We start from the raw sequence: 23964 nt of genomic DNA, 5'->3' as shown, positions 1-23964 counted from the left end.
TTTCGAAGGCGGAAAATTAGTAGGTGAATGAAAAACTCAAACAAACGATTTAATAAACAGCAGTCGTCATTTTACACCGAGCACGCGTCAGGACTTACGACCACAGTACAAAGTCAGGGGCGGATCCAGGATTTTTCAAAGGGGGGTGGCTGTTTTCCAATATTTTTGTTTACTATATTGTTCAAGACCCAGTTTTTTTTTTATCAGGGGTTTCAGGCTTTTAGGCAGTTTTTTGAAAGTGGGATTGCAAATTATTTTGGCTCTGAGGCTCATATTTCATGGAGCCATAGGCTCCATCCCCCTAGGGGGGTCTGGGGGCATCCCCCCCTCAGAAAATTTTGAAAAGTTGAACCCTCTTAAACGTGATTTCCGCGATTCTGAGCAGTTTTTTTCCTTAAAGAGTCTGACCCACCCACTTTGCATTGCGCGCCCTGTTGTTGTTTACGAGCGCGGAGGACCACAAAAACTATTGTAACATGATGATGCTTCTTTTAAAAACAGCGATCGTTCGAATATAACAAACTGAAGAGAAGAGATAAGACTTGTTTCTAGCATTTAGATCGCGATGGAAACAGATTTTACTTCTCGGTCGCTCTTACTGGCTTTTTTGGGGGCCTCAAAAATGGCGGATTGAAAAAGGTGAGAAATCTGTTTGTATCGCAATGTGAATGCTAGAACAAGTCTTATCGCTTCTTATAGCTTCTCTACAGTTTGTGATCTTCGAACGATCGTTGTTTTTGAAAGAAGCGTTATCGTGAAACGATAGTTTTTATGGGCCTCTGCGCTCGTAAACAACAACAGGCGCGCAATGCAAAGTGGGTGGGTCAGATTCTTTAATAATTTGGCAAAATATTCTTTCCTCAACTTACCTTGAGTTATATTTCGGAGAAAAAGTCTAGCTCGTATGAAATGAACAGTGATTGAAATTTAGAGTTGACAGGCCATGAACTTGCGTAAAACCAACAAAAAGTTAGTGTCACTGATCAGCTTTGCTAAACTATTTCGAATATATATAAATTTAAGAGTTATTACATTTTGCGTTATTATATTATGCGTTAGAAAATTTATTACATTTTGCGTTAAAACGTTATTACATTTTGCGTCAATGTTATTACATTTTGCGTTAGTATTACATTTTGCGGCGATTGTTATTACATTTTGCGTTAGTATTACATTTTGCGGCGATTATTACATTTTGCGGCGTGCTGTTGGGGCTTATTTCAAATCGTATATCAGTAAGGGTACATATACAAGAAATGAAGTGGATTTTTTAGTGTTTTAGTGCTGTTTGATACCACACTTTCAGAAAACAGCAACAATAATAAGTAAATGCAGTGAAGAATACCGTTAAAAGCGTAAAGCTGCATTGTTTTCTTGTTCATAAATTATCATGATTTCCCATCTAGGGAAGGTGGGGCTTAATAGAGAAGGACAGCTTATTTAAAAAAATGAACTTCAAGATGAACATTTTAAAGCCTGGGTTTAAAGCGATCACAAGTAAGTGTCAAGCATCTGCTATTGCAGACCACGTCACGTTAAATGGGCATAAAATGGGATCACTTTGACATATTACCGTCAAGATAACGGCCACACATCCATTGCAAGATAAAGGAGACTTTAGAGAATTGAAACCTGCCCGCAATAATAACGTTGGCAGCGATAAAACTTTTTTTTTTATTAGATTGCATTTTTTTGTCGTCTGTCAATCTAAATTGTTATTCGAATTTAAATTTAGCCGGTTATTTCCATTTCAATGGTCACTTCTGAAGATGTAGGTAGAAGCATACGAAACGTCAAGTAAGAAGATCTAATTTTTTCCAACAATGCCGTTTGTTCGTAATGTTTGTCACCGCAGTTTTCGTGTTATTTCTGTGACGATACGCTTTTCCTTTGGGCACTGCCGTGTAATGAACAACTTCTGAACTGTAACGGGAACGTAACGCACTAAAGCTTTACTGAAATATGACTCAATTATGGGGAAAACTTAGCCCGGTAGAGCAACCACTTGCTTGCGGGATGGAGCCTCGTCACAAACTCCCGGGGGGGGGGGGGGTACTCCCTATAATAGCCTATACGGGGAGGCTCCGCCTGAAAGAGGTACCTTTTTCAGGCTTCAGGTGTATAAAAGGGTAGGGATTTCACGAGGTTAAGTATACGAGAAGGTATGGAAATCTGTCATTTGGCTATTTAAAAGGGCCTTTAATTAAAACATTTCGAACAGACTCAATTTATGGCTGTATTATTTTAATTTATTAAGCGCTACATAAAAATGACAAGCAAACGTCCTATTTCAAGTCCACGCCATGTCTCTTAGGTATATGAAAGGGGTACCTTTTTTCAGTTAAAGGCATACAAAAGGGGTACAATTTCTGTCAAAATGGTATAGAAAAGGGTAAGGGTTTAGAACTTGGGGCGGACCTTCCCCGTATAAAACTTTTTTGAGTAGCCCCCCCCCGGGCACAAACTCCTGGTACACGGAGATCTAACTTCAAGGATCTTTCTCTACAAATACCAAGGATCAGACAGAACTTGGTTCCAACAATAGTTTATTCGTAGCTAACTGTAATTACACCGTCGATGTAATCACCGATGTGATCAAAGAAACTTTTACAACGTAGCTCCTTACATATCGTTGCTACAAATAAAGTCTTTACAGTGTGAACAAAAGCCTTCTATTGAGCACAATAAAGAAGGAAACGATTTCAATTATTACAAGAGCGAATTTACATCAACAGTAGGGAGTTTACAAAATTAAAAACGAGACCTTAGATTAAAATTCACAACTTTGAAATTAGAAATAGCGAACTTAAATTAAGCTAAAACAAGCATTGGAAATTAAAAGTGAAAAGCTTATTTAGATTTCTGAAGTTGGTTTGCTCAGCTAACTAACTAAGAGCAACCCTTGAATGGAAAGCAATATAACTTCATTAAGGAAAATAAGTTCAGCTGGCTAGCTTCCGTGGAAACTAATTAATATAAAACAACGGAAAACTCAAAATAATACATGTAACAGGTTACCGAAATGTTTGTCTACTAAATTAACTGTGGTGATGAACTAAAGTGCCAGCTGATGTACAGGTGTACAATTTCCAAACATACGACAAAGATGAATTTCTACTTGGACAGGAACTACTGTTGGTTTTTTGAAAGGTTTTAAAATGCTGAATAAGGAAAAACACAGAAATGACTGACCGAGATACGGAATATTCTCTCGTAACAGCTACGATGGTCAGAGAAAAAGAGTATTTACGATCTCAAAATGGGGAGTATTAGAGTGAGTGGTTAAAAGAGAGGGTGGTCTAAATACAGCTTTTACGGCTTCAAAACCACACATTAGCATTTTGGGTCAAACATTGACCGGCATTTAGCTTTTCTCACGATGTTTATGCATTTATTAATTCTTATTATAATACATGAGTGACCTAGTTACCCGTATTTACTTTCCTTAAAGCCATAGACATAGACATAGACACAGTTCAGTACTTATCCACGAAAAAATTAACCATCCTTAATCCCATTTCACAATAAGAAAAAGCTTCTATTCTCTGTCCGTTAATACGACTTTTCCCACGATCTTTACTCTAGAATGATCCTTTTATCAGACATCAGCGACCATCAATTAACCAGCCATACAGTCTATCTCCATATAATCCCATTTCAGCTTCAAAACCAACCCAGTTACGTCACGGAAAAAAGAGTATAGCTTTACGAGCGAAGTTTTCTTGTACACATGTGACCGTTGATTAACCCTTGAGTGACCATTGATTTCTCCTAACTAAACTTAAAACAGCTTTGAAACCAAACATTTTTTCTTCCGGGTAGCCCTACTCATAGAGTTTTATTCAGACAATCATTCGTGAGTCCTTTATCGGTCACAAGGAAAAACTGATTAACCCTTACTTCGGTTTAAGGCCGCATATAATCCCATTTCAGACTAAAACAACTAAAAGTCACTTCGGGGCAGAATATACTATATTTTGTTTCCACTCGGCACGATGTTTAATCCTTCAATAGGGATGGGTGCCAGCGATTGACCCATGCAAGCATCCATTGATAATGTCCCACCGCATATCGCTATGTCAGTCTAAAATGGCTTCAAAACAGCCTGTTACTCTCCATACGCTTACATAGTTTTTCTCGCGATGTCGAGTGCTTTATGCTTCCTTTACCAGACAGTAGTATCGATTAATAAACCCTCGCTTCACTTAACTACTTGTAATTCAACCATTTCATCCCATTTGAGACTTCAACAGCATCATATCAGGCTCATTCATTTATCGTTCCGTGCGACATATGCATATAGCCTCTGCTAGTGTTAAGTCGTTTATCAAGATAATCAAGATAAATGACCACTGATTAACCATTTTTTACATGTACTTAATCGCTTAAGTCATATATTTTTCTTCCGAGAAGCACGCACTAATATAGCTTACTCGCAATATTCAATACTTTTAAAATCCTTTACGGTACTGGTTAACGCATACTAACTATACTTTAGATTGAGGATGGAAATATTTTCTTGTTTTAATCTAAAACCTTTCCGTACCCTTTGGAGTAGTACATAAACGCATATAGCTTCACTCCCCATGTCAGTTCGTTATATATAGAGCTCTTTATCAGAAACGAGTAGCAATGCTAACATAATTCGCTTAAGCCTTGTAATTTGACCACAAGCTTTATTAAACCTCTTATCTTTGATCTTCCAGAGGATTTAATTTCCCGTTATAGTATCAACAGAGGGCCGCCAATCTATGTCATGTTGTCTCACGAGTTGCACATGCCACCAAACTCATACAGTCTAACCTTCTGAAGGAATGTATATGTCGCTATTTTGAACTAAATAGACATGTGTTTCCCTATACAAGTAGTATAAAAGCTACACTTTTATTCAAATATTGAGTAAATCCCCTTTGAAGGAAAGAGTGATCACTGACTCATCCTTGCTTCACTTTAAGCCTTGAAATGCGACCACAAGCTTTTTCAATCCTCTTTTATCTCCGAAATTAATCTATATGCAGTCGCACGCCTTGATATTAGTACAATGTCAACGAAGCAACCAGACGTGACCAGGTTAAGGATAAAACCCTAGTGTGCTGCGTACTGCCAACTTGCTATACAGCTAACAGAAGAAGGATTGTACATGACCGTAAATATTTCAGACGACAGTTACAGTTTTAGCACATACAAATGAATAGCATAGATAGACCACATTAACGAAACCTTCAGTAGCTTCAGAGTCGTTCACCCGCAGAAATGAGTGAACATTGAATCACCCATACTTAATATATTCACTTAAAGTTAACCACAAGTTGTCTTAAGGTCGCGGGGGACAGCTTAGGCTCATCATTATGCATTTATTTAAGGCGTATGCACGAAGTACAACGACTGACATCGACAACTTTACGAGATCTTATGACTGGACAAAAACATGGGTGCGTGCGCGTGATTTGTAAAAAATCCCTGTTTCTTTGATATTTTAATAAATTTAAAACAACACTTGGCGTTATACGTTCATATAGATTGTAGGAAGTCTTTGAGCTTATTTTCATTTGAATTGGTATATTTCTGCAACTCCGAGTAATCACAAAACTATTTGACATAAACAATCGTGTCCTTTTTGAAAACGCATTGTTCTCACCATAAAAGCGTGGAATATAATTACCATAATTACATCTCTCCTTGGCAAAATGATCGTATTTAGGTCGGGACACCTTCGGAAATCTCAAAGTTTGGACTTTTCCGACAATTTTGTGGCAGAGAATACAGCACGGATACAGAACTTCATGATTTGCCACTGCAGATAGGTAAACTATGAATACTGTAGTGTGTCATAACAGAAGCGGAATTTTAAAAGAGCGCTTTTAGAAAGAGGTAGAAGACATTAAATTCAAATTTGCGCACTTAAACCGCCATAACTTGCTGGCAAACTTTAAATTAAAAAATCCGCTTCTGTTATGACACTCTAGAGGTATTGACTGATTAGTTTTTGACAAGATCACAGTGTGCTGTCTCCTACTCGTTCCGCAAACTCTGCCACAAAATCATGTTTTTCCCAATTTGGCAATAACAAGGCTATTACATCGCCGTTAAATGCAATTTACCAAATGAAAGATGACATTCACAATCTTTCGTCATTTCTTTATGTCTCTGTAAAATTTGAGCTTAATCGCACCCATAACAGCTGAGAAATAAGCGTTTTAAAAGATGCAGGTCAACCAAAATTTCCCTTCATGAATTTATTCATGCTGTAGGTATCCCCCGCGACCTTAATCTCTTCTGATTTTCAAGAGCGACCCACATGAATTTCTCCCAACGATTTTTGTATAAGCCAAGGTATGTGGTCTTAAAGCAGGTGCCACCAAAGTTTTACATATAAACTTCAGACGGAGTGCCTTTATGAGCCTGTTTTAGACTAGAGTGACAACTTTTACCCATACATTACCCTTGCCCGAAAGGGCCCATCGGGAAGCAGAGATATAAAGCTTTACCCTTAAGACTTCATTCACTTAACCTCAAAATTGCCCACAAGCTGTTAAAATCACATCCATCTTCGAGAGTGACAGGCATGTAATTTCTCGATACAGGCGTTGACACATAAACTAACAACAACAACAACAATTTTGGTATTTTTCGTTTAACAGCAACTTAATTGAGCCTTACATGACCTTGTACATAAAAAAGAAGAAATTTACATACAAACTTCAAAAGTAGGCACGTTACTAAACTGGCCAGGCTATCATGTCTTGAAAAAAACCTGCCACCAGAACCAATATCAGAGTCAGTGTATGCTTATCGTTCAGAAGAGGACTAAATATTTCGTGCTGCAGAATAAGAGGCTCAATATTGCAAATCGGATACCGAGGGAAGCGGTACTCCGCTATTTGGACTAGATTAGTGTGTGGCTAGTCAAAGGGAATGGATTATGAGATGTTTTAATCAGAATAGATGGGGCTAGTTGTAGATCTCGCAATTGCATCAGGTTTAGTCTGGCATAGCGACAGACTGTACTAAAAAAGGTGAGGAGGTCTAATATTGGAATTGCGAAATTTATACATCAACTTTTCCCAATCATTTTGCTTTACTCTGAAACTTTTTTTAAGATGAATTTGCGAACATAGCTGTATAACCAAGTCATCGATGGAGTTGCCTTATCAAAAAGCGATTCATCAAGATAACAATGTCTTCAAAGATAAATATTTACAAATGTTTGCTGTCAAAATGGGAGTTTTCTTTAATCTTCAATTAAACGCATGAACTTAAACTTAAATAAATACATTACAGTTAAGTCAATCTTAAAACTTAGACAACATTCCGATGTGGCTGATAAAGAGCTTCCAATTTTATTGAAGTGTTTTGTGTCCCTCTTTTGACGTCTTTCGTACCTTGCGTTAGTTACAGGATGGTAGTAGCCAAAAATTTGGAATGTTGTATTACCGTATAATAATGTCATAATATCACATGCAAGTATTTTTTTAGTGCACATAAGACATTATTCACAAGTAGAGTAGCACCTTTCGGGGCTTAATTAAAAGAAACTGATTAATGAGTTGGCAGTTTTGCTTTCTGTAGATCTACAATCGTAGGCGAAACATTTAAAATGGACGCCACTGTACAGAGTAAACAGCAGTACCAGGTAAAGGTACGAATGTTGCAAAGATATACCGACACCACACACCAATAGAACATCTTGAAGAAAATATCGTGACCAGGAGTAATAAGCTTGAAAAATATTATCTATGCGTTCCGAAAAAGTCGGAAAGGATTGTGTATTTAGTCTCGGCTTACGCTAAGCTTTGCATAGAGGCGTAGCTTTTCTTTCGTTACCTTAAAGACAAGGAATGTTTTTGTCTTGTTCCTATTGTGTTCCCATGTAACTTTCTATTTTGGGATAATTCATAAAATCGGAGTTTTGACAGAATTGTTTAAGTAAACATTGCCAGTAAGTTAATAATGGAAGACTAGAAAATTCTTCCAGTTGCTTTGTTTTTCTGCAATTTTGCCGATCAGTACTGATATAAAGAAAATCGGTTTCGAGGCCTGAAGAATCGTTACCTGTCTTTCTTCTTTCTTGACTTTACCCTGAAACAAAACAAAACGACAAGTTTATGTTAACCCTTCGCCCTTAGCCCAAATATAGCAAACTAATTGCCAATTAATTATACTTTGTTCAAATAACAATTAAGAACACATTTGCTTGTGAGTGCTCCTTGTAGCACTAACGCCGCACTGAAAAAGCGCTTTATAGTTTCGGCCAAGGTCTGTACCGCAACTACGAATTTCGTAATGATAATCTCAATCCCGACGTTTAAAGAGCTTGTATATAACGGGCCGCGGCTACTTCTTCTGAAATATACGTGTCCAAGCTAAGATCGTTGACATTCTGTTATCAGTGTAGCAAATGGGATCTATCAAGCTTTATGAAAACATGACATCAAGCCGCAAAAATGGGAGCCTGAATTTCTTTTTGGCGAGTTTTTCATGAAAAGTCGAACAATCTTGTCATTAGCAAACCTCACCCTTAACAAGTGGGCAGCGAAGTCACGAACTCTATTCAATTTTATTGTCACGGTTGTTCCACTCAAAAAACGAGAAACGCTATTTCATCGTTATCGATTTACCCCCTTGTGATAACTGACGGAATTATCACAATAAAATACCATCCATGTGAAAGGAGCAAATGTTACAGGTTGGAATGCGTTAAAAGGTTTAATTTCCCCACAAAATCGCCTTTAATGACTTTAATTAAAAGTTTGTTTTGAAGGTAATCCTGTTTATTCATTCTTTGCAAGAATTTCTTAGTTGGACTTTTAAACTAAGCATGCACGAAGTATTAAGTTTGCAACAAAGCTGCGCCTTTGAAGACATTAGTCCAAATTGTTGTCGTAAAACTAATAGCTGAGACCTCTTGGATAAACTAAGACGTTTCGCCTTTTTGACAATAATATTTTTTACCTGTCACTTTGTCAAACAGTGACTACATGACAATAACAAATGAAGTGCTAATCAACTTTTTTGTTGTTTACTTTTCTCTGCGGGAGTGTAATGCGAGATGCAAAGTGATCCTAAATATTAGTGATTGTAGTACCAGCACTCAAAAGCAAGCGGCGACACTTGTTTTTGGTATTTTTAGCGTGAGGGGTGAGTAGAAGCGCTGGAGTTATGCCAGACTGGAAATTGACAATTAACACGATCTCCTGGGTAAAACTCTTATCACGGCGAGAGCAATTCATAATGTGAGGAAATTTGTCAGCTGAAAAAAAGTAACGATAAATTACGAAATTTCAGTGAACAATTAAGACAAACGAGGTGGAAATTATTGGAAAAACAGGCTCTATAAAGAAGTATGGAATGCCTTGTTTCATGTCGTTTCGCTAAAACGGGGACACACTGCATACCAATTCCATCCTCTTTTAACTGTACACTTTCACAAAACGCCCACCCGCTATTGTGGAACAAACAAACGACTTAACGCTCAACAAGACTAGAACATTCGCAGCTGCGTAGTTAAAAAGTAATTTTCACTTCAACGCATCACATATTGCAGCGTTTCATTATCTTCTGCGTCTACAATTCCCTAACTGACAAATTGCTTTATTGGAATGTACGATGTCTTTGCAGATTGTGTTTATTCTTAAACATACAAATTTACTTGTTAGCAACAAAGCTCAAACAAGCGTTGATTATTATACTCACTAGGCTTTGCTGACCCTTCGTATCTCACATGGTTCGAAAGCCTGAGGCTTGAAACTGTGATTAAACAATCAATGCATCAAATTATATGTACTATAAAGTTACATCTTATTTTTTTCTCGAAGTAATTATTTTAGACAAAAGAAATCATTGATATACTTTCACCTGCTTTTGTAATTTTGTGAACATGTAACTGTTCTTTGTTAGCGATTTCCACGTGGACTGGTCAGCCGAGGTCGGTGTCTAATAAGACAGATTGTTGAGACCGGCGGCACTTTGTACGGACATTTGTTTTTTCCTTCTTAAAGATATCACGAAAAGCGATCAAAATCAAATGCGAAAAATATTGCGTTGCAACGCGTAACAAAGATTTGTGGCAAAGCGAATAGCATATTGTCCAAAAGAAGGCTGAGAAGAAGGGATCTGGATGAACACACCGGACACATTAAAACAAATAAACAAGAAAGTGTCGACAACAATCAATAAATGGATATTCATCATCACCTGCAAGCTTTTCAGCCCTCACATGATAAAACACTGATGGCATTTGAGAAATGTGTTTCATTTTCGCGAAGTCGAAAGGTTGCCAAAACCCAGCAACATTTCTGTTGAATTATCCAGTTTATTTGGTGCACTTAAGCCTTCGGCACAACTATGAAAGCAGCAACAAAAATGGTTTGTTTTAAATGCCAGTTCTTCTGATCAGTGCAAACAATTCAAGTGTATGTCGTTGGTTTTTGTTAGGTTATTGCAGCTCTGGGTTTGTAATCAAGCTCCAAGGACACACACAACTCATAATAGGATGACACTTCAAAAGTGAACTGATCTAAAAAAAAATGGTTTCTCACTCAACTCGTGCTGAGGTGTCCTTCGCTTTTGATAAGAATTAAGTTACAAATATGTGCACACATGAAATGTAAAACTGATTCGTTTTGCTGCAGGAAAAGGAGACATTTTGAAGCCGGTAAAAATCTCCCGTACCAGGTTAGATAGTTTGAAAGTGATAAGCTACTGCGAGGCAAACTGTTTTTGGTAAAGCTCTAGAAAAATCTTAAGAAGGTAACTGTTTACGAATGTTGTTAGGATCGCGTTGAAAGTTCTTTTAAGCAAACAGACGTAAACTGATACTTGCGGCAAAACGGGTTATGGCAAGCGACCAAATTTGTAAAGCCTTCTTTCGAGTGCTGATAATTCTGGCGTAAACTCGGGATTTTACGCCCTTTGCAAGTGTGAATAAATGACTTGCTTCTGCGCACAATTATTTTTTAATCCTTTTTTTATAGAATTTAAACTCTTAATTTCATTAACATAAGCCTCGCAAAATCTTTATCTTAGTCTCTTTTCTTTTAACGTCATTTGCTCTTGGCCAACTGACGGGATTATCCACACTAACCGTGTAATATATTTCTGCGAACTTATGAATGATTTTTCGCTGCTCTACACATGTCCAAAATTTTGTGGCGTACGGTGAATTTAAAGGGTTGTTATATGTTAGTCTCCATGGCAACTGTCACAAGATAAGGTACGCCCCCATATTTTTTTCATCGGTCTTTCAACCTCTTTACATTACGGATGTCCTGTTTGTACGGACTTGATTTGATCGAACAACCGGCAACTTCGCCAGGAAAAGGACTCTGTACCACTGAACAGAAGATGGCGTTTTTAAATGGGCGCGTGTCCCCAGAACCGCTTTGCCCCTCAACTTCGGAGGGTGAAACTGAGTTATCGGACTCGCTTCCTCTCGGCGAAAAAGACAAGGACCACTTCAATAATAATGAAGGCACGGAGACCTCCATTATCGATCATCGTGGCGCTAACGAATATCAAGAGGGACTTGATGGCATTCCCGAAGAGCAGCTATACAACGAGAATAGCCTGTTCCAAAATGGGAAGATAAGTCCGGGCAACAAATCTCCAAAGCTCAACTCGTGGTCCAACCCTGAGGGAAACATCCCATCAGGGCGATATCATGCTTGCAACCGGGTAGTTTTGCTGGCTGTGTGTTTCATGTCCGCAGCGTCACTTTTGCTGACCTTGCTGATGTTGTTCGGCATTGTTGGACCTCTGCATTGCGCCTGCTCTGGGGAAACAGGTATTTAACTTCATATCTATAATTGAGTTACATGATTACTAGTTTCTGATTAAATATCTCGCACGAAATCATCAAACTATTTTCTTTTTTTCTGAGTAGCCTTCGGTTATGTCCATGTATGTGCCGTCAAATTTAATTTAGGGGCGATTTCTTAGTATACTGAGGACTGCCTGTTAGTACAGCAATGGGATGTTACGTGTATTATGAGGTATGGAATCCTATTGTTGCAATTATTATTGTTGAATCATATCGAACGAAATTTTCGAAATATTTTCTTTTTCCCTGTTTCCTGAGCTGTCTTTGGTTATGCCAATGTATGTGCCCTCAAATTAAATTCAGCGGCGATTTCTAAAACATTTTGATGACTGCCTTTTTGTACAGCGATGGGATATTACGTGTATATCAAAAAGGCATTGCTTTGTTATTCTTGTTGTTAAAGGATAAATATATTAGTGGAACATCTAACGCTTTTAAAATTGCTTTATAAGGTATTCAATCCTATTGTTGTTTGGAAATGAAACAAATTAAGGACAACATCGTTTAACTTATTTACTCACGCAATGAAAGAAAGCAACACAATGTAGCAATAGTTTGTTTAACCTGTTACAGAGCCATCACGGCACGGTGTTTATTATAAACTATCTCGACTTCTCAGCTTCCCACGCAGATGCCTTTGTCATCAACTGACGGGCCTCAGGCGAAGTCGAAACCAAAGAATGCCGTGACCTTCAGAGGGCATTTGTTTATACGGATTTCCTTTTGTTTTGATTTTATCGAGTTTCGACCCGACACCTATTTTTGGACCCAATACTCGAATCAAAACACTCAAAAAAAAAAATTCCGCCAATGCATATGCATTGGATAGAGGAAAGTTGTAAGGCTCTGGCTATTTGGTGTTTGGCGCTATTTCATTCAAAGAAAACGTGGAAAGCTTCGCTATCAATTATCATTCAAAAAGCGCGCGTGAACATTTGTTGACTGACATGTCCGAGTCCGATCATTAAAGGATTTGTATGAAGAAACGTTACGTTACGCTTTTTCCTTGAGGAAATGAAAGTAGCATTGAAAAAGCCGTCGAAAGCAAAGAAGTTTTCATCCCAGTTTTGTAACGAAAGAAAGAAACGGGGGAGAATTTTTAGTTTTCGAAAATGGCATCATCATGGCGGTTTTTTGGTTGATGTTAAAGAATAGCTGATGTTCATCGCAAGTCACTCCGACCGAAGGCCTTCTATAACTGTAATGTTTTTTTTTGCATTGTTTTTCGGGTCGAATCTAGAACATCTGATAAAGCCATTATATGAAGCCCGGGTATGAAGGCTTTCGATTTTCAGCGAAAGTTATCACCGGTAAATATCTTTATCTTTGTTTGACATACGAAACGTTCTTCGGTTCTGGAGTAATCAAATAGCATTTATTGCATTCCGCAAATTATTTGAGCCTTGCTTTCCATAGCAATTAATAGAGACCAAGATATTGTTTTTCTCTCGCCTTCAAACCTGATTTCCTCGCGCAAATGATCTTGATAAGATTTAATGCAATATTACTGACGCTACTGCAGGTAATTTTAATTAATCACAAGTTAAATATTGTTATCACTGACACAACATTTATTGAGTAATTGGACTAAACAAATCTGGGATCAGCAAAAATAGGCCCAAAAATAGGTCCGATTTCTGCCCGGTTTATTCCTTCGTTTCGACCCACTAACTGCCCCTGGGTCTTCGAGGATGGGAGTTTACAAAATTAAAAACGAGACCTTAGATTAAAATTCACAACAGTTTTATTTAGTCTTATTTACTTTGAAATTAGAAATAGCGAACTTAAATTAAGCTAAAACAAGCATTGGAAATTAAAAGTGAAAAGCTTATTTAGATTTCTGAAATCGGTTTGCTCAGCTAACTATCTAAGAGCAACCCTTAAATGGAAAGCAATATAAGGCTACCGAAATGTTTGTCTACTAAATTAGCTGTGGTGATGATCATGAACCAAGTGCCAGCTGATGTACTGAGGTGTACAATTTCCAAACTTACGACAAATATGAATTTCTACTTGGACAGGAACTACTGTTGGTTTTTTGAAAGGTTTTAAAATGCTGAATAAGGAAAAACACAGGAATGACTGATCGAGATACGGAATATTCTCTCGTAACAGCTACGATGGTCAGAGAAAAAGAGTATTTACGATCTCAAAATGGGGAATTTATTAGAATGGGTGGTTAAAAGAGAGGGTGGTCTAAATAAAGCTTTTACGGCTTCAAAACCACACATTATCATTTTGGGTCAAACATTGACCGGCATTTAGCTTTTCTCACGATGTTTATGCATCTATTAATTCTTATTATAATACATGAGTGACCGAGTAACCCGTACTTACTTTTCTTTAAGCCATAGACATAGACATAGACACAGTTCAGTACTTATCCACGAAAAAAATTAACCATCCTTAATCCCATTTCACAATAAGAAAAAGCTTCTATTTTCTGTCCGTTAATACGACTTTTCCCACGATCTTCACTCTAGAATGATCCTTTTATCAGACACCAGCGACCATCAATTAACCAGCCATACAGTCTATCTACATATAATCCCATTTCAGCTTCAAAACCAACCTAGTTACGTCACGGAAAAAAATATATAGCTTTACGAGCGAAGTTTTCTTGCACACATGTGACCGTTGCAATTGATTAACCCTTGAGTGACCATTGATTTCTCCTAACTAAACTTAAAACAGCTTTGAAACCAAAAACTTTTTCTTCCGGGTAGCCCTACTCATAGAGTTTTATTCAGACAATCATTCGTGATTCCTTTATCGGTCAAAAGGAAAAACTGATTAACCCTTACTTCGGTTTAAGGCCGCATATAATCCCATTTCAGACTAAAACAACTAAAACACTCGGGGCAGAATATACTATATATTGTTTCCACTCGGCACGATGTTTAATCCTTCAATAGGGATGGGTGCCAGCGATTGACCCATGCAAGCATCCATTGATAATGTCCCACCGCATATCGCTATGTCAGTCTAAAATGGCTTCAAACAGCCTGTTACTCTCCATACGCTTACATAGTTTTTCTCTCCATGTCGAGTGCTTTATGATTCCTTTACCAGACAGTAGTATCGATTAATAAACCCTTACTTCACTTAACTACTTGTAATTCAACCATTTCATCCCATTTCAGACTTCAACAGCATTAGGCTCATTCATTTATCGTTCCGTGCGACATATGCATATAGCCTCTGCTAGTGTTAAGTCGTTTATCAAGATAATCAAGATAAATGACCACTGATTAACCATTTTTACATTTTTAATCGCGTAAGTCATATTATTGTATATGACGCTATTTCGAACTAAATTGACATGTGTTTCCCTATACAAGTAGTATAAAAGCTACACGTTTATTCAAATATTGAGTAAATCCCTTTTGAAGGAAAGAGTGATCACTGACTCATCCTTGCTTCACTTTAAGCCTTGAAATGTGACCACAAGCTTTTTCAATCCTCTTTTATCTCCAAAATTAATCTATATGCAGTCGCACGCCTTGATATTAGTACAATGTCAACTAAGCAACCAGACGTGACCAGGTTAAGGATAAAACCCTAGTGTGCTTCACCGCGGTAAAACGTAAAAAATAAGAAAACTACTTCAAAGATAAGGTTATTATTTCTACTGTTCAAAGTTCGATACTTAACAAGTATTCTCCTGGTTTACTAATTTGTTTGGAACTTTACTAAAAAAAGTTCTAAGTGTTTGAAAGCGGCGAAATGCCGACTGTCGGCGCCATTGTCAAAGCAATTTTGTTCGGCTGGGGAGCATTTTAAAAGTAAAGAATCCCATTTGAGGGAACAGAAAAATAGATTTATCCTCAGCAGCTATTTTACATATCGTTACCGATGCTTCCACGTTAACGTGAATGGTTTCTCTCGAAATTAGAAAACAATAAAAGCCTCAGACGTTTGACCGCGGTGAACTAGTGTACTGCGTACTGCCAACTTGCTATACAACTAACAGATCTAGAAGAAGGATTGTACATGACCGTAAATATTTCAGACGACAGTTACAGTTTTAGCACATACAAATGAATAGCATAGATAGACCACATTAACAAAACCTTCCGTTCATCCGCAGAAATGAGTGAACATTGAATCACCCATACTTAATACATTCACTTAAAGTTAACCACAGGTTGCTTTAATCTCTTCTGATTTCCAAGAGCGACCCACATGAATTTCTCCAGTAAGCCAAGATATGTGGTCTTAGGGACGGACCATTAGAAAAGTGATGGGGGGGGGGGGGGGGGCGCGCCGGTGCGGCGGGGGGCGCGCGGGGGCGCGCCTGTCGGTGGGTGGGCGGGGCCCGGGCCCCCCCCTGTGCTGTCCGTGCTCGTCTCTCCCTCCTGTCTGGTCGCGGTCCTCTGTCTTCGGTCTTCTCCGGCGGCTCGGGGGGTCTGTCCAGTTCCATTTGTGGCACGGGGGTGTTGGGTCGCACGCTGAGTCACCCTCTTCCTCGTCCTCTTCCGCCCCCCCCCTCCCCTCCCCCCCTCTCGTCTTTGCAGTCCCTCGGATGAGACATTTTTTTTCATACATTGTCGTTGTGCATCATGCATTGTCTGCATTTGTCTCGGCGGGGCCGCTCACAGTGGACAGACGTGCAGCGAATCCCCACCCCCTATCACTTTCTTGGTCCGTCCCTTAAAGCAGGTGCCACCAAAGTTTTACAGATAAACTTCATACGGAGTGCCTTCATGAGCATGTTTTAGACTAGAGTGACAACTTTAACCCATACATTACCCTTGCCCGAAAGGGCCCATCGGGAAGCAGAGGTATAAAGGTTTACCCTAATGACTTAATTCACTTAAACCCTCAAAATTGCCCACAAGCTGTTAAAATCACATCCATCTTCGAGAGTGACAGGCATGTAATCTCTCGATACAGGCGTTGACACATAAAGTAACAACAACAGCAACTTAATTGAGCCTTAAATGACCTTGTACATAAAAAAAGAAGAAATTTACATACAAACTTCAAAAGTAGGCACGTTACTAAACTGGCCAGGCCATCGTGTCTTGAAAAAACCTGCCACCAAATTCTAATAGAACCAATATCAGAGTGAGTGTATGCTTATCGTTCAGAAGAGGACTAAATATTTCGTGCTGCAGAATAAGGGGCTCAATATTGCAAACTGGATACCGAGGGAAGCGGTACTCCGCTATTTGGACTAGATTAGTGTGTGGCTTAAGTCAAATGGAATGGATTATGAGATGTTTTAATCCGAATAGATGGGGCTAGTTGTAGATCTCGCAATTGCATCAGGTTTAGTCTGGCATAGCGACAGACTGTACTAAAAAAAGGTGAGGTCTAATATTGGAATTGCGAAATTTATACATCAACTTTTCCCAATCATTTTGCTTTACTCTGAAACGTTTATTTTTTTTTTTAAGATGAATTTGCGAACATAGCTGTATAACCAAGTCATCGATAGAGTTGCCTTATCAAGATAACAATGTCTTCAAAGATAAATATTTACAAACGTTTGATGTCAAAATAAGGGTTTTCTTCTAACTCGCCGCATCCCCTGTACTTAAACTTTAATAAATACAATTCAATTAAGTCAATCTTAAAACTAAGACAATATTCCGAAATGTGGCTGATAAAGAGCTTCCAATTTTTTTTTAAAGTGACTTGATCCGTACTTTGCGGGGTAGAGTACTGCAACAACGTTAGATAAAGGATGGCAGTAGCCAAAAATTGAAATGACATATGAACGTATCATATCACATGCAAACATTTTATTGGGTGGACATAATGCAGAATGCATTAAATGCAAGTAGAGTAAGACCTTTCAGGGATTAACAAAATGGAAATGATAGGTGAGTTGGTAGTTTTCTGCCCATAGATCTACAACTGTAGGCGTAACACGCAAAAAAAAATCCCTGCAAAAAAGGTAAAGGAACGAATATTACAAATGTATACCGACACCACATACCAACAGAATATGTTGAAGAAAATATCGTGACCAGAAGTAATAAGCTTGAAAAATATCATCTATGTTTTTCCGATAAAGTGGGAAATGATTGTTTATTTAGTTTCGGCTTACGCTAAGCTTTGGTTTGCGCGCTTAGAGGCGTAGCTTTTCTTTCGTTACCTTAAAGACAAGGAATGTTTTTGTCTTGTTCCTATTGTGTTCCGAACAACTGACTATTTTGGGATGGTTCATAAAACCGGGCTTTTGACATAATTGTTTAAGTAAACATTACTTGTAGGTTAATAATGGAAGATCTAGAATCTTCTTTCAGTTGCTTTGTTTTGCTGCAATTTTGCCGATCAGTTCTGATATAAAGTATACCGGTTTCGAGTCTTCCTAAACATCGTAAACCGTCTCGCTTTTTTCTTGACCCTACCAAACATAACAAAATGACAAAGCTTTGTTTACCCTCTGAGCTTAGCCCAAATACAGCAAACTAATTGCCATTTAATTATACTTTGTTCAAATAACAATTAAGAACACATTAGCTTGTGAGCGTTCCTTGTAGCACTAGCGCCGCACGGAGTAAGCGCTTTAGTTTCGGCTAAGGTCTGTACTACAACTAATTTCGTAATGATAATCTCTTCAGTTCTATCTAGATACAGCGTAGAGCAATACTTGTTACGTAAGGAAAACAATTCATACCGAGTTCATAATCCTTCTTGGTACACGGGAAACCGGACGCAAAGAAATCAAAATGTCGCTTTAAAGATAAGAGTGTTTTAATCCCGACGTTTAAATAGCTTTTATAAACGGGCTGCGGCTACTTCGGCTACTTCGGGCTGCTGAACTACACGTGTTCAAGATGGTTGGCATTCTATTACCAGTGTAGCAAATGGGAATTACCAAGCTTTATGAAAACATGCCGTCAAGCCGCAAATGTAGAAGTCTGACTCATAGCGAGTTTAACGATATGTAGCCTTAACTTCGTTTGGCAAGTTTTTCATGAAATGTCAAACAGTCAGCCTTTTGTCGTTTGCGGACATCACCCTTAACAAGTGGGCAGCGAGGTCACGAACTCAATTTAATTTTCTTGTCACGATTGTTCCACTCTATGGAGAAACAACCCGTTTATCGATTTACACGCCCGTCCGTTACCTGTATTTGTTTTGCCGATTTTGTGATATCATTTTTACGAAATATGTTTGCTTGCGAAATGGATGTTTGCATGGTTATCGCAATGAAATACATTTACTATAATTTAGTATTAAATCCATCTAAAAGGACACGGCGAGCAAATGATTAAGTACAGATGGAATGCGTTAAAAGTTTTTAATTACCCAAAAATTGCCTTTAATAAAAAGTTTGTTTTGAAAGTAATCCTATTTATTCATTCTTTGTAAGCATTTTCTTAGTTGACTTTCAAAATAAGCATACACGAAGTGTTAAGTTTGCAACATAGCTGCTCCTTTAAAGACATTAGTCCAAATTATTGTCGTGAAATTAATATCCGAGGCCTTTTTGATGAACTATAAAGACGTTTCGCCATTTTGACAATATTTTTTACCTGTCACTTTGTCAAACAGTGGCCACGTGACAATAACAAATGAAGTTCTAATCCACTGTTTTGTTGTTTTCTTTTCTCTACGGGAGTGTAATTTGAGATGCAAAGTGGTCCTAAATATAATTGATTGTAGTACTGACACTCAAAAGCAAGCGGCGGACACTTGTTTTTGATATTTTTAGTGTGAGGGGTGAGAAGAAGCGCTGGAGTTATGCCGGGCTGGAAATTGACAATTAATACGATCTCCTGGGCGTAAAACTTAATATCACGGCGAGAACAATTCATATTAATGTGGAGAAATTTGGCAGCTGAAAGGAATTGACGATAAATTACGACATCTCCATGAATAAAAAACCGAGGAGGAAATTATTGCACAAACAAACTTTATAAAGAAGTATGGACTGTCTCATTTCTCGTTGAAACGGGGACAGACTGCATACCAATTCCAACCTCATTTAACTGTAATGGCGTCATGAGCCACACTTTCACAAAACGCTCACCCGCTATTGTGGAACTAGCAAACGAATTAACGCCCAACAAAAACTAGAAAATTCGCAGCTACGTCGTTAAAAAGTAATTTTCACTTCAGCACATCACATCTCGCAGGCTTTTGTTATCTTCTTGCGTCGACAATTGACCAATTGCTTTATTGGAATATGTGATGTCCTTGCAGAATATGTTTATTCCTAAACATACCAATAGGCCTTATGCATGATAACGTCATTGCTCAAAATCCCACCACCACCTCGTACGCGATCTCCCCTCTCCACCTTCTCTCCTTCATGCAATTTACAGTTGTACTTGAGCGAGGCTTGGTGGTGAACTGCCAGTCGCGTGACTGCATAGGGCTATTAATACTTGTTAGCAACAAAGCTTAAACAAGCCTTGGTCATTATACTCGTTCAGCTTTGCTGACCATTCATATCTTGCATGGTTTGAAAGCCTGAGGCTCGAAACTGTGATAATACAATCAATGGATCATAGTATATGTACTATAAAGTTACATCTTATTTTTTTCTCGAAGTAATTATTTTAGACAAAAGAAATCATTGAAATACTTCCATCTGCTTTTGTAATTTTGTGAACATGTTACTATTTTTTGTTAGCGATTTTCACGTGGACTGGTCAGCCGAGGTCGCGGACTAATGAGACAGATTGTTCAAACCGGCGGCGCTTTGTACATTTGTTTTTTCCTTCTCAAAGATATCACAAAAAGTGAACAAAACCAGATGCAAAAAAACGTTGTCTTACATAGTGTGACAAGCTTTGTGGCAAAACGAACAGCATATTGTCAAGATTTAGAAGAAGGGATCTGGATGAACACGCCGGACACATATAAGCAAATAAAAACAAAGTGTCGACAACAATCAATAAATGGATATCCATTATCACCTCCAAGCTTTTCAGCTCTCGCATGATAAAACACTCGATGGCATTTCAGAAATGTGTTTCATTTTCGCGAAGTCGAAAGGTTGCCAAAACCCAGCTACCTTTCTGTTTAATTATTCAGTTTATTTGGTGCACTTGAGCCTTCGGCACACCCATGAAAGCAGAAACAAAAGAAGTTCAGTGTGTTAAATGCCAGTTTTTCTGATCAGTGCAAACAATTCAAGTGTATGTAGTTGGTTTTTGACGTTTTTGTTCGTTATTGCAGCTCTGGGTGCAAAGCTCAAAAGACACATACACACAACTCATAATGGGATGACACTTAAAAGTGAACTGAACTAAAAAAAAGTTTTCTCACTCAACTCGTGCTGAGGTGTTCTTCGCTTTTGATAAGAATTTAGTTACAAAATGTGCACACATGAAATGCAAAACTGTGATTTGTTTTGCTGCAGGAAACGAGAGACATTTTTAAGCCGGGAAAAATCGCCCAGGTTTCCTTTACAAGAACATACTTTCAGGGTTGTTGTCTTTGTTACCAAGTTAGATATTTTGAAAGTGATTAAGCTACTGCGACGGTCACTGTTTTTGGTAGAGTTCTAGAGAAATCTTAAGTAGGTAACTGTTTACGAATGTTGTTAAGATCGCGTTGAAAGTTCCATTAAGCAAACAGACGTAAACTGATAAGTGCGGCAAAACGGGTTATGGCAAGCGACCAAATTTGAAAAGCCTTCTTTCGAGTGCTGATAATCTTGGCGTAGACTCGTTACGAAATGGATTTTACGCCTTTTACAGGTATGAATAAAGGACCTGCTTCTACACACAATTATTTTTTTATCCTTTTTAACAGAATTTAAACTCTCAATTTCATTAACATAAGCCTCGCATAATCTTTATCTTAGTCTCTTTTCTTGTTACGTCATTTGCTCTTAGCCGCCTTAAAAAGTTGGATATCCCCGGCATCTGACATGATCTGACAGCATCATCCACACTAACCGTGTAACATATTTCTGCAAATTTATGAACCATTTTTCGCTGCTCTACACATGTCCAAAATTTTGTGGCGTACGGTGAATTTAAAGGGTTGTTATATGTCAGTCTCCATGGAAACTGTCACAAGACTGATATGGTACGCCCCCATATTTTTTTTCATCGGTCTTTCAACCTCTTTACATTCCGGATGTCCTGTTTGTACGGACTTGAACGTTAAAGGAATTTTATCGAACAACCGGCAACTTCGCCAGGAAAAGGACTTTGTACCACTGAGCAGAAAATGGCGTTTTTAAATGGGCGGGTGTCCCCAGAACCGCTTTGCCCCTCAACTTCGGAGGGTGAAACTGAGTTATCGGACTCGCTTCGTCTCGGCGAAAAAGACAAGGACCACTTCAATAATAATGAAGGCACGGAGACCTCCATTATCGATCATCGTGGCGCCAACGAATGTCAAGAGGGACTTGATGGCATTCCCGAAGAGCAGCTGTACAACGAGAACAGCCTGTTCCAAAATGGGAAGATTAGTCCGGGCAACCAATCTCCAAAACTCAACTCGTGGTCCAACCCTGAGGGAAACATCCCATCAGGGCGATATCATGCTTGCGATCGGGTGGTTTTGCTGGCTGTGTGTTTCATGTCCGCAGCGTCACTTTTGCTGACCTTGCTGATGTTGTTCGGCATTGTTGGACCTTTGCATTGCGCCTGCTCTGGGGAAACAGGTATTTAACTTCATATCTATAATTGACTTCATGGGTTTTGGATAAAATATATCGCACGGAATTATCAAAATATTTTCTTTTTTCTAAGTAGTCTTCGGTTATGTCCATGTATGTGCCGTCAAATTTAAATCAGCGACGATTTCTAAATATATTTAGGATTGACTTCTAGTACAGTAATGGGATGTTATGTGTATTATAAGGTATCAAATCGTATTGTTGCAATTATTATTGTTGAATCCTATCGATCAAAATTATCGAAGTATTTCCTTTTTCCCCTATCCTGAGCTGTCTTTGGTTATACCCATGTATTTGCCCTCAAATTTAATTCAGCTGCGATTTCTAAACATTTTGAGGACTGCCTTTTCGGCAATGGGATGTTACGTGTATATCAAAAGACCTCAAAAAGGCACTGCATTGTTATTCTTGTTGTTAAAGGATAAATGTATTAGTGGAACATCTAACGCTTTTAAAATTGCTTTATTAAGGTATTCAATCCTATTGTTGTTTGGAAATGAAACAAATTAAGGACAACATCGTTTAACTTATTTACTCACGCAAGGAAAGCAAGCAACACAATGTAGCAATAGTTTGTTTAACCTGTTACAGAGCCATCCACGGTGTTTATTATAAACTATCTCGATTTCTCAGCTTCCCACGCAGATGCCTTTGTCGTCAACTGACGGGCCCCAGGCGAAGTCGAAACCAAAGAATGCCGTGACCTTCAGAGGGCATTTGTTTATACGGATTTCCTTTTGTTTTGATTTCATCGGGTTTCGACCCGACACCTATTTTTGGACCCAATACTCGAATCAAAACACTCAAAAAAAAAAAAAATTCCGCCAATGCATATGCATTGGATAGAGGAAAGTTGTAAGGCTCTGGCTATTTGGTGTTTGGCGCTATTTCATTCAAAGAAAACGTGGAAAGCTTCGCTATCAATTATCATTCAAAAAGCGCGCGTGAACATTTGTTGACTGACATGTCCGAGTACGATCATTAAAGGATTTGTATGGAACGTTACGTTGCGCTTTTTCCTTGAGGAAATGAAAGTAGCATTAAAAAAGCCTTCGAAAGCAAAGAAGTTTTCATCCCAGTTTTGTAATGAAAGAAAGAAATAGGGGAGAATTTTTAGTTTTCGAAAATGACATCATCATGGCGGTTTCTTGGTTGATGTTAAATTAAACTAGCTGATGTTCATCGCAAGTCACTCCGACTGAAGGCCTTCTATATAAACTGTAATGTTATTTGCATTGTTTTTCTGGTCGAATCTAGAACATCTGATAAAGCTATTATATGAAGCCCGGGTATGAAGGCTTTCGATTTTCAGCGAAAGTTATCACCGGTAAATAGCTTTATCTTTGTTTGACATACGAAACTTTCTTCGGTTCTGGAGTTAACAAATAGCATTTATTGCATTCCGCAAATTCTTTGAGCCTTGCTTTCCATAGCAATTAATATCAAAAGAAAAGATCCAACCAAGATTTAATGCAATATTACTGACGCTACTGCAGGTAATTTTAATTAATCACAAGTTAAATATTGTTATCACTGACACAACGTT

The 23964-nt window shown here is 38.3% G+C and overlaps 1 protein-coding gene across 3 annotated transcripts in view; it reads left to right on the top strand.

Annotated features, from left to right (window-relative positions):
• The first annotated feature begins 11109 nt into the window (after positions 1 to 11109).
• LOC144634597 (uncharacterized) overlaps positions 11110 to 23964 on the top strand; it is a 42643-nt gene continuing 29788 nt past the window's right edge. The window contains exon 1 of one of the 3 annotated variants that reach the window (XM_078493612.1): positions 11110 to 11782. In XM_078493612.1, coding sequence (XP_078349738.1) covers positions 11263 to 11782 — 520 coding nt within the window. In that variant the 5' untranslated portion in view covers positions 11110 to 11262. Of the gene's footprint in view, positions 11783 to 21336; positions 22404 to 23964 lie in introns of those variants that run through there. The other 2 variants (XM_078493611.1, XM_078493614.1) reach the window with 2 other exon arrangements.

The sequence above is a fragment of the Oculina patagonica genome, chromosome 13 (genome assembly GCF_052425735.1).
Source record: "Oculina patagonica isolate OP01 chromosome 13, crgOcupat, whole genome shotgun sequence".
Lineage (NCBI taxonomy): Eukaryota > Metazoa > Cnidaria > Anthozoa > Scleractinia > Oculinidae > Oculina > Oculina patagonica.
The sequence above is the reverse complement of the archived record's forward strand: the minus strand, read 5'-3'. Positions and strand labels throughout refer to the sequence as shown.